This window comes from Pelobates fuscus, chromosome 9, assembly GCF_036172605.1.
Source record: "Pelobates fuscus isolate aPelFus1 chromosome 9, aPelFus1.pri, whole genome shotgun sequence".
Classification (NCBI taxonomy): Eukaryota; Metazoa; Chordata; class Amphibia; order Anura; family Pelobatidae; genus Pelobates; species Pelobates fuscus.
Genome location: NC_086325.1, coordinates 150189556 through 150200824, shown reverse-complemented (window position 1 = coordinate 150200824; position 11269 = coordinate 150189556). Strand labels below are relative to the sequence as shown.

The 11269-nt window shown below is 43.7% G+C and overlaps 1 protein-coding gene across 4 annotated transcripts in view; it reads left to right on the top strand.

Annotated features, from left to right (window-relative positions):
* The first annotated feature begins 5549 nt into the window (after positions 1-5549).
* TAF1 (TATA-box binding protein associated factor 1) overlaps positions 5550-11269 on the top strand; it is a 31252-nt gene continuing 25532 nt past the window's right edge. For all 4 annotated transcript variants that reach the window (XM_063432743.1, XM_063432745.1, XM_063432742.1 and 1 more), the window contains exons 1-3: positions 5550-5670; positions 9767-9884; positions 10994-11110. In XM_063432743.1, coding sequence (XP_063288813.1) covers positions 5563-5670; positions 9767-9884; positions 10994-11110 — 343 coding nt within the window. In that variant the 5' untranslated portion in view covers positions 5550-5562. The remainder of the gene's footprint in view (positions 5671-9766; positions 9885-10993; positions 11111-11269) is intronic.

The window sequence follows — 11269 nt, the reverse complement described above, 5'->3', positions numbered from 1 at the left end:
CTCATCCCTGTTCTTCTTACTCCCCCCACCTGTTCTTCTTACTCCCCCCCCTTTCTTCTTACTCGCCTCCCCTGTTCTGTTACTCCCCCTGTGTTCTTCTCACTCCCCCTTCCATGTGTTCACCTCACTCACCCCTACATGTGTTCTCCTCATCTCCCCTTCTCCTCAGCCCCCTCCCTGTGTTCTTCTTACCCCCTCCTCTCTGTGTCCTCCTCACCTCCCCCTCCCTGTGTTCTTCTTAGTCCCCCCCTGTTCTCCTCATCTCCCCTTCTCCTCACCCTTACTCTCCCCCCCTCCACCCTTACATCTTCATTCTCCCCTTCCCTGTGTTCTTCTTACCCCCCTCCTCCCTCCCTTCCCCTTCCCTGTAGCGTGGCCGAGCTCCTCTCCGGTCCGTGGTACCCGGCGGACTGATAGGAAAGTGCACACTCAGTGTGCACTTCCTGTCAGTCCGGCCGGGTACAGGAAATAGAAACTGCAGCGTTTCTGTTTCCTGTACCCGGCCGAACTGACAGGAAGTGCACACTGAGTATCCACCTTCCTATCACTCCGGCCGGGGCACCGCAGACCGGAGAGGAGCTCGGCCACGCTACAGGGAAGGGGAGGGGAGGAGACAAGCAGTGCTGCAGCCGCCTGAGGCTCTTTACAGAGCGCTCAGGCGGCTGTAGCATTAGGATCAGCCCTGCAGTGGCCGGTTTTAAAATGATTTAGGGCGGCCTGGGAACCTTGTTACACACCCCTGAATGTCCATCAGACAACCGGTCCGGTGACTTTCTGGTTTGTTTAGCTCAGTGGATCTAAATTCAAGAAGCAGGCATTTGACCAGAGCACCTACCATTGCGCTATATTGGGAAGTCTGTGATTGGACAGCCACAGAAAGTCTGGGAGGAGTTAGAAGAGGAGGGCTTACAAATGCTGCAGATAAGAGATCTGCAGGTTTTGCATGCTGTGTTTTTATATGCCCCCATTAAAAAACAAAATAATTTATTGGTGGTAAAATCTACTAAACAGTTATTTAAAAAATATATATTTTTTTTTATTTAAGTTTTTTGGGGGGAGAGGAGAGCAGTCGAGTGTCCCTTTAACTCTTGCTATATTCCTGTATAGGTGAAAGATGTTAAGGACTTAAATATCATTAAAGAGGAACTGTCACTTCCTCAAAAGTGAAAGTTCCTTGTTCTTTCACCCCTTTACATGTGATTGCAGTATTTACTGAATGAATAAAGCAACGGAGTTTAAAAAAAAAAAAAAAAAACAACAACAAAAAAACATCCTTACCTTCTTAGCATTTCCACGTTTGTGCTTGGGTGGCTAACAATGGAATGCTGTTCGCACATGCATGCTTAGCATATTCTCGAGCAGTACCATACACTCGCATGCCCAATGTGTATGGTACTGCAAGATTACCTAATTGATATATTTTGCCAACCCATGTTAACGAAAAGAAAAGAAAAAAAAATGAGCAAGAACAATCACTAACTTTTTGCTAAGTTATTGGGTTGTTCTAAAATTGAGGAAGTGATAGTTCCTCTTTAAATGTGACTTTTATTAGAATCTCTTCAAAGTAGAAAAAAGCTATTCTGTTCAAAGCAATGTAACAAAATATTTATAGGTGAAATATCCTTTACAGATATAAACAATTACCTTCTTATGCTTATAGTAACATTTGGTGGACTGGCCCTTACAGTTCAATTCCAGTAGCTCTAAGAAATAATGAGTAATTAACAAAACTGCTATTAATTATACTGTATGTGCAATGTACATAGATATGAATTTTGTCAAACAAGTCCATCGGGTTACTAAAGCCCATAGCTGCCTAATTGAATTCTTATATCCTTTGCTAATTAGGTCTTTGTATCTTGTTTCTTTATACGTTTTTTTCCATAACAGTCTATTAAAAATTGGCACTGTGTTTGGAGCGTAGCCGTGGAGCAGCATGATGTAGTTTTAAAAGGATGAAACTCTGAACTCACTGGCATGCCAGCTTGGATAGTCTTTGGGTGTTCTTCATACTTAGGGACATGGACAACTGATTGGTATCTCTGATCAGGAGCCTGGTAGGGCGCTGCGGCCCTTTAACTGAGCAACCGGGTCCCTGTCAGATCGCAGTGCTGGGCAGAAGTTAGTTAGTTAGAATGTGAGTAGGGGGAGGGAAGAGCCATGACCAGACTCCCATAAGCCTCAGCCAGCAGTCAGATCTGGCTTCCAGTGAAGCTAACTTCCTGCACCCAAAATGTACGGAACCAGGGGGGGGTGGCGAAAATATGTTATGACCTGTGTGTGTTTTTATCAGTGTGTGTGTCGGTGTGTATGTGTATCTGTGTGTGTCAGTGTGTGTTTGTTTATCTGTGTCAGTATGTGTGTATGGCAGTGTATGTGTATATGTCCACACATCCTAGCATTCAAAAGCCAACACAAAAGGCTTAACTAGAAATAACCGGGCCTCGGTGCGAATGTTGCCCTGGGCCCCTCCATGGGTCTAATCCTCCCCAGTCCCTTCATGTGTCTCATTCCCTCCCAGCCCCTCCATTTGTCTCGATCCCTGCCCCCCCAGGCCCTCCATGTGCCTCATTCCCTCCCAGTCCCTCCATTTGTCTCGATCCCTGCCCCCCCAGGCCCTCCATGTGCCTCATTCCCTCCCAGTCCCTCCATGTGTCTCATTCCCTCCCCTTTCCTGCCCAGTCCATGTGTTTCATTCCCTTCCCCCCACACACTTTATGTGTCTCCAACCCTCCACCCACCCATGTGTCTCATTTCCCCCCCTCCTAGACCTTCCAAGTGTCTCATTCCCCCCCAGCCAATCTATTCGTCTCATTTCCTCCCCCCAGGCCCACTATGTGCCTAATTCCCTCCCCACCAGTCCCTCTGTGTATGTCACCATCCCACCCCCCTAACCCCTCCATGTGTCTCATTCCCTCCTCCCAAGCTCTCCATGTGTCTAAGTCCCTCCCCCCAACCCCTCAATGTCTCTCATTCAACTACAAGCCCCTCCATATCACCATTAGCTCCCCCCTAGCCCCTCCATGTCTCAGTCTTTTCTCCCGAGCCCACACCTCCATGTGTCTCATTTCCTTTTTCAAGTCTCTCCATTTGTCTCATTCCCTTCCCCCAGCCCTTCCATGGGTCTCATTCTCTTCCTCCCAAACCATTCATGTTTCTCCATCCCTACCCACAGCCCCTCCATGTCTCATTCTTTCCCCCCAAGCCCACACCTCCATGTGTCTCATTTCCTTTTTCAAGTCTCTCCATTTGTCTCATTCCCTTCCCCCAGTCCCCCAGTCCCCCCATGTGTCTCTTTCCTTTCCCCCACACCCTTTATGTGTCTCCATCCCTCCCCCTCCCAGACCCTCCAAGTGTCTCATTCCCTCCCCCCAGCCCAACCATTTGTCTCATTTCCTCCCCCCAGGCCCACCATGTGCCTCATTCCCCCTCCCCCCCAGCCCATCCATTTGTCTCATTTAATCCCCCCAGGCCCACTATGTGCCTTATTTCCTCCCCACCAGTCCCTCTGTGTGTGTTTCTATCCACCCCCCTAACCGTTACAGGATCTCATTCCTTCCCCCCCAAACACCATATGCCTCCATCCCTCCCCCTAGTCCCAACATGTGTCTCATACCCTCCCTGCAACCTGGTTCACAGCCCCTCCTGTGAACCAGCACTGAAGATATGCCAGTGGCGCACGGTTGCAGGGTTCGCAGCGGTGGCTGGGCTCTCTGGTGTGATGGGCAAGTCGCAGCTGCGTCCTGTGTGACCGTGGTATTTACGCCACAGGCCAACACTTTACACAAATACACCCCTGCTTTCAAATGAGAACACCTGCGGAATAGGTTTGATCTATTTAAATAATAAGAATTAAATCATAATTGAAGTTTCTCAGAGGAAAAGGACGGTATCTATGACAAAAACAACCACATTAAGATTCAGTGGTTATGGTGTTTACAGTTTAATTGGGCTAAATTACAAGCAATTCTAAAATATAAAACCAAAGTCAGCAGGGCAAACTGCTAATGACTACCTGCGCAACATGTAATGTATTATCTAACATGTTAAACTAACCAGGAAATAAAATGCATAACTGCACTAAATAAAGGGAACAACATAGTTTCCAGGCATTAAGGGGCAAACAGAGAAATAAGTGAAAATGTGAGTCAATATTTGCATTGCGCACGAGAACACAAAGAAAGGGTGAAATTATTTTGATCTATTTAAAATGTTAAGAACAAGAGCTGACCAAGGTCACTCTCACAAGTAGTGGTAGAGGAGTTAATCAATCACTAAGGCTGGGAGTCATTGCAACCTGTACTTCTCAATATCGCACCCTCTAACCTTAAGGTGTCAAACTGTTTTTTGAATGGCTTACCACCAAAGTTGTGTCATGTCATGCTGTGCAGCCTATCAGGCCAATAAATGACCATACTGCCAACCAAAGCTTCGCTATTATTATAGTAGCTGAGGACAGGAAAGGGGAGGCAGCATGACCGGCACCCAGAGACTCAACTTGAGTGTTAAACTAATCGAAAAGTTTAATACCGTCAGGCAAAATGTCCGATGGGGACTCCAGCCCCCATAACCTTAATTTAGATGACATTGAAATGGGAACAGAGTGACCCATTAATGATGACCTGTTCAACTCCATTAAGTAAATCATATATCGTAATGCATTTTCTATGGTTTGCTGCAGAACAGTTTTGCTCCAATCAAAGTCTATTTTATTATGGTGCTGCATATATACACGAGCTATTAAATAGCAAAGTATTGGTGAAAAAAAAAAATCAATGCAACCATAGTTGTTGTTCGCGACTCCAATAGGCACATTGACGTGAAGGCTTCCCGGAGAGATCAGCTACGTCCACAGGAAATTAACTAAATTGCAGTTTTATGAAACGCGTGGTGTTCGGCACTTTGCTGAAGTCTCTCAAAATCTTTACTAAAAGAACTGTAGTCATTTAATAATATTTTTTTCCACAAAGTAGGCTTATGTTACGTGAATTCTATATACAAGCCGGCAGCACAATTCATGCAACTCGTAACAGGACGTTTAATTTATTTATATGGCCAGAATGACATGACTGAAGTGGGAACTCTACTGTCATGACGCCTATGTCACTCCGGTTTTATTAAAATGGCTTTTATAATCCTTGTACACCGCGGTGAATAAAATGGTTAGTTGACCTGGTCCACGTATACACGTACTATTTTAAATGATTAATTTCAAGTGAATTGAAAGGGGAATTTCAAATTTAAGGGCAGAGCAGCCAAAACAAAAATCATAGTTGACTTAGATATTTTTAGAGTCCAGTTGGGCTAGTTTGGCCTTAAATGAAATTCGCCGTCTCAATTTAATGAATAGCACATGGGAGATTTTATGGCCACTGTTGGACAGTTGTGTTCAGTAAACTCATAAATTAAAAAGAGAACTATGTATGAAACCAGAAGCAGGGACACCAACATGGCGGCGAGAGCCCGACGTGCGTCCCGGCACGGAAGTAGCTGCACGTCATGTAGCTCGCGTCTTGCTCTGGCCCCACTTCCGGTTGTACCAGTGTTTACTTCCGGTTCGCCATGTCGGACTCAGAGAGTGATGAGGATCGCCCTTTCTCCCTCACTGGATTCCTTTTCGGAAATATCAATGAAGATGGCCAGCTGGAGGATGATTCTGTGCTGGATAAGGTGAACCAAGGATCATCTAGGGAGCTGGCTCTGCAGGAGACACAGGGCAGGACCCATAGCCATGGAGTCTATATTATTCTTATTTAATATTTATAACATGTGAAGAGGGGGCAGGAGGGATATAATCAGAATAGCAGTGCAGTGATGTGACTGCTGACCTTTTCCATTCCACTGTTTCCAGTTTGGCTGGCAAAGCATCATGGGAATTGTAGTCCTAAACAGCTACCCACAGTTTCCAGTTTGGCTGGCAAAGCATCATGGGAATTGTAGTCCTAAACAGCTACCCACAGTTTCCAGTTTGGCTGGCAAAGCATCATGGGAATTGTAGTCCTAAACAGCTATCCACAGTTTCCAGTTTGGCTGGCAAAGCATCATGGGAATTGTAGTCCTAAACAGCTATCCACAGTTTCCAATTTGGCTGGCAAAGCATCATGGGAATTGTAGTCCTAAACAGCTATCCACAGTTTCCAGTTTGGCTGGCAAAGCATCATGGGAATTGTAGTCCTAAACAGCAATGCTAAATGATAGCCATTACTGATATAGTACAAGTAGATAGAACAGGGCTGCAGCTATGCAATAAATGAATGTGAAGGATTAAACTTGATGCACTGGAGTTGTTGTGTGGTTCTCCCCCTCCTCCCCCCACCCCTGTAATAATAAAGCAACTAGCAGCCAACTCTGCTGTTCATATTTATCTACAAACACCCACTGTTTCACACAACACACAAGTTAAAGGACCACTATAGTGCCAGGAAAACATACTTGTTTTCCTGGCTCTATAGGGTCTTTGGGCCCCCCTCCCGTCGGGCTCTAGGGTGAGGAAGGGGTTAATCCCTTACCTTTTTTCCAGCGCCAGGCTCCCTCGGCGCTGAGGACTCTCCTCCTCCTTTCCCCATCATCGCCTGAATGCGCATGCGCGGCACGAGCCGCGTGCGCATTCAGCCAGTCCATAGGAAAGCATTCTTAATGCTTTCCTATGGACGCTGGCGTCTTCTCACTGTGAAAATCACAGTGAGAAGCGCGGAAGCGCCTCTAGCAGCTGTCAATGAGACAGCCACTAGAGGCTGGATTAACCCATAGGTAAACATAGCAGTTTATCTGAAACTGCTATGTTTACAGCAGAAAGGGTTAATCCTAGATGGACCTGGCACCCAGACCACTTAATTAAGCTGAAGTGGTCCTTTAATCGGTTTGAAGTATGAAGTATTGTCACAATGCTACATGCATTTACAGGTTCGGTTATATTTGAAATGGAAAGTAAGTAGATTTCCGATACTGATATTGTATAAGAACATGTACTTTTCTGTGAGCTGTCCACAAGAAAAGTAAAAGGATCGTGTTGTTATTATTATTACTGGTATTTATATAGCGCCAGCATATTCTTTAGCGCTTTTCAATATTCATTGAAGGAACACTTGAAGCATCATACCCACCATAGTGCGCTGTAGTGGTTATGGTGTCAGGAGTGCCATGGTGCTGTCCCAGTATTATCTGTCTAACAATTGGAGCACAGTTTTCCAAGTACCTGTTTCCTGCAGGTGCCTGGGCTGCTTCCAGTCTTTTCAAACAAGAGAAGCCGATACCAATCTAGGTGCTCATTTATTAAAAGAAGACTCCATTAGTATTTTTGCAACTATTTAGTAGATTTCCCCCTCCAAAAAACATGAATATATGGGGGAAAAAACACTTGTAAAAGCTGCAGACCTACTGCTCTCCCCTCCTGAAAGTCTGTGCCAGGGAATTGATCAATCATAGGCTTCTCATTGAGCCAATCAGCTGCTGTGATCATGGTTTTCCAATGCTTCTCAATGAGCAGTACTATACATTTTGTCCAGGTTTTGTGTGTGTAAGACTGGGCTCTCTATCCTCCCTGCATGCATTGCCTGCAGCGCTGCCAATAACTACATGCAGCCAAGTTCACTAACTAGTAAACTAGGCTGTGTGTAAATTGACTGCGTGTATACCATACCACAGCTCCTATCAGTTTATAGAGCAGTTTCGCTCATGTGATGAGTGTAACTGATGCATAAACTATATATCCCATAAACCACTGCTGAGTAGGTCTTTATAGTATAAGAGCAGACCCTACAGATAAAAATTTGTGTAACAGTTCTTTTGTAGTGCATGAATGTATAGCACATTACAAAATATTGAATATATTTACAATAGGTGTGGAATATGTGGCGCTGAATAGTTATTGTGAACAGTGAATTATAGCTGCTGTATACACTCTATGGGTACTCCTCACAACCCACCATACAAAGATAATCACCAAGATACAGAAAAAAGACTTCAGGCCCAATGGGTGTTGCCACCCCTTGGGTCTTCTATCTTTAAGAGTGCAGCGCTGTATTGAGTGTGAGAACACAGTGAATTACCTGTGATTCCAAGACAATTATCCTCTGTATTCTCCAATGTAGTGTACATACAAAAGAAAACAGAAATATATACAGATAATTGTGTAGTATATTAAATACTGTAGTGAAGACTTAAGTGAGTAACAGATATGTCTAAACTCACATTTTCTAGAGCCTTTTCAAGTAAATTAGGCTCTAAACTTCCGCACGTCTGTGTCTTTAAAGGTAGACCACACGACCCCTCTCTCCAAGGTAAAGTGTGTATTTTCCTTTCCACAGCGTATATAAAAGACACAGAATTATCGAACTAAGTGTAGCATCCTTTGTAATGTCTCCATATATTTAGATAATAAGTTAAAGTGCTCACCTTGTTTAGAGCCTTTTAGTAACTGGCTCTAAGTATGTAGGCCCAGTGTCAGTTTGTGGGGTGACACTGCCCCTTCCCTGGAATCACTGGTGCTGGATACAGTGGATTGTGTAAAATAAAGGCATTTTATTACAGAATATATAAAATCAGTATAAAAGTATATTTCTAGAAAATAAAAAAATGAATAAGAACAAAGTATTTTCAAGTATTGGTGGTTTAAGAAAAAATAGTGAGTCCACTTTAAGACACAGACGTGACTGCAGTGTCAGGAGTACATGTTTGTGTTTTTTTAATACATTGGAGTTAACAGAAGCTTCTGCGTTGGCTCTGTTAGTAACTCCAACAGAGTTAACCCTCTTTCATCCTTTCATTGCTACTTAAAGTGGAACAAGATACCAAATTGCTCCAAACTGGTTTGACACAAACTGGGGAATGACACCCACAGACTCCTTGCTTCATAATCATTACTATGAGCTGCAGTGGTTTTAGTGCCACCATCACCACTGCAGCCAGGAGTGCTCTGTCACCATCACATCATAATCTGTCAAACTGTTTTAGCACAGTTTGAAACTTACCTGAGTCTCACCGTGCACCATGCTGCTTCTGGCTTTTTCAAGATGTGGAAGCTGGTTGTCCCTATGTTCCAAACATGTATTCATTCATTGTCTCAGTGAGCTCAGCTGGTGCTCTCGGTTCATACACAAACACCCATATCAGCATCTGGCTTCTCCTCCTAGAAAAGACAGCAAGCAGCTACATGTCATACTGGGCTATATGGTTTGTAAGATTACGGTGGAACAACATACGGGCTGGAGTAAGCACCATAATCACTGCAAAACACTATAGTGTTATGGTGCTTGCAGTGGGCCTTGAAGGGACCCCTATAGGCAGCCAGACCACTTCATCTCATTGAAGTAGTCTGGGTGCACTGTCCCTGTCACACTTAGGTCTGCAATGGAAATCATTCTAGTTTTTCGAGAAACGGCAATGATTACTTTGCAGGACTAAGACTGCCTCTAGTGACTGTCAATCAGACAGCCACTAGAGGCACTTCCTGCTTGTTAGGTGTCTTTTGGTGGCCTAACTGATGCTGGACGTCCTCACGTTCTGCGTTAGGACATCCAGTGTCATTTAAATCCCCATAAGAAATCATTGCAGCAATGCTTTCCATGTGGAGGGCCTAATGCAGCATGACTTATTATATAGTAATTTCTTAAGTCACTGTAAACAAGGAAATTAAAACTAATGACATGTCACTTCCAAAACTTTTTTCCATTTTGAAAGTTTTTTATGACAGAAAATGATGGCATATTGTAATGTTTTTGATATTTTGTTTTTCATGCTAACTATTCTTCATTATTCTGTCTGTCAGGAATCAAAGAAACATCTGGCCGGGTTGGGTGCCCTAGGACTTGGCAATCTGATTACAGAGATCACATCCAGTGTAGATGAAGCAGCAGAGACTGAAGGAGTCAGCCTGGATGAGGATGGTATGAAACGCAACAGAACGGATGTATGCCTACATAAAATTAGAGCCCTAATTTTTGTAAAACCACTCAAAGCTTGGCTCTTCAGCTGCCTCCAAGATCATGACAATTTCACTACCCTATCTGTATTAATTTAGACAGCAGTGATAGGGTGGGGAGAAGTTTATCACAGACTGACAGGAGAGAAATGACCAGTGCTCAAACTGAGCCCTGCTCATAGCTCTTTAAATCCCTTTAACTACCGCGGCTCACAGAGCTCTCTGTTCAGCGTGAGAGAAAATCTCTCTGCTGATGTCAGTACTGACATCAGCAGAGGGACTTCCTTGGGAGGTGGTATTAGGACTGAGATTATAGATATGATTATGGGTCAGATTATGGTTGGATTGGGGGAAGATGGGTTGGATTAGGGATTTTATTAAGGATTGGATTACAGGCAGGTTTAGGGGAAAAGGTATACATGTGGGGTATAATTGTATTCGAGAACAGTAGCAGAATATAAATATGTATGTGTTTGCAGTAGTGGGACATGCGTGGTCTTTGAATTCTCCAAAAATGAAACATGTGAAAAAAAGAAACCACTATAAAATAGACCTAGGTTTCTGATAAAATGGTTAAATGAAAAGTGTCAAAATGATCTTAGTGACAGCCTGGGGAATGTAGTTTCTACCAATCTTTACTTTTGTGTAGCGATTTTGCATTCTGAGACTACTATTTAAATTGTAATCTCAGCATGTCAAATATTGCAAAGTTTTAGCTTCAAGACCATAATTTCACTCCTTGCCGTCTTGTTTATTTTTATTTACCCCCCACGCACGCTTTCTTTATACTTTCTTCCCATTTAATATTGTGTTATTGATGTATATAGGGTATCAGAAAAAAAGGCCCCATTTCTTCTTTAAAAAAAGTATATGTAATATTTATGGGTGCACTTAAATAGAAACTGGGGAAGTTGTGATGGAATGAATGCATGGCAAAAAAACCTTGGTCCTTAAGGGGTTAAGCCACCAGAACAGTTATAAACACCCTTCCCCACCCCACAAAATAGTATAGCTTTTCATCATAGTAGCACTGTATCCTGATGACTTCTTTGATTTTCTTCTCTCCCAATGTAGGCTGGGTCAAAAGTACCGATGACGCAGTTGATTACTCTGATATTAATGAGGTTGCTGAGGATGAGTCGCGCAGATACAAACAAGCCATGGGGACATTGCACCTTAATCGCCGAGCAGGTACATATAATAAACCATTGAAGGAAAAACATCCTTAAAGGATCACTATAGTGTCAGGAAAACAAAGCGGTTTTCCTGACACCATATAATCCTTGGGGGACCCTCACCCTTCAGCAGCTTACCTTAATCCAGCACCGGTCTCCCTCGGCACTGGTGACC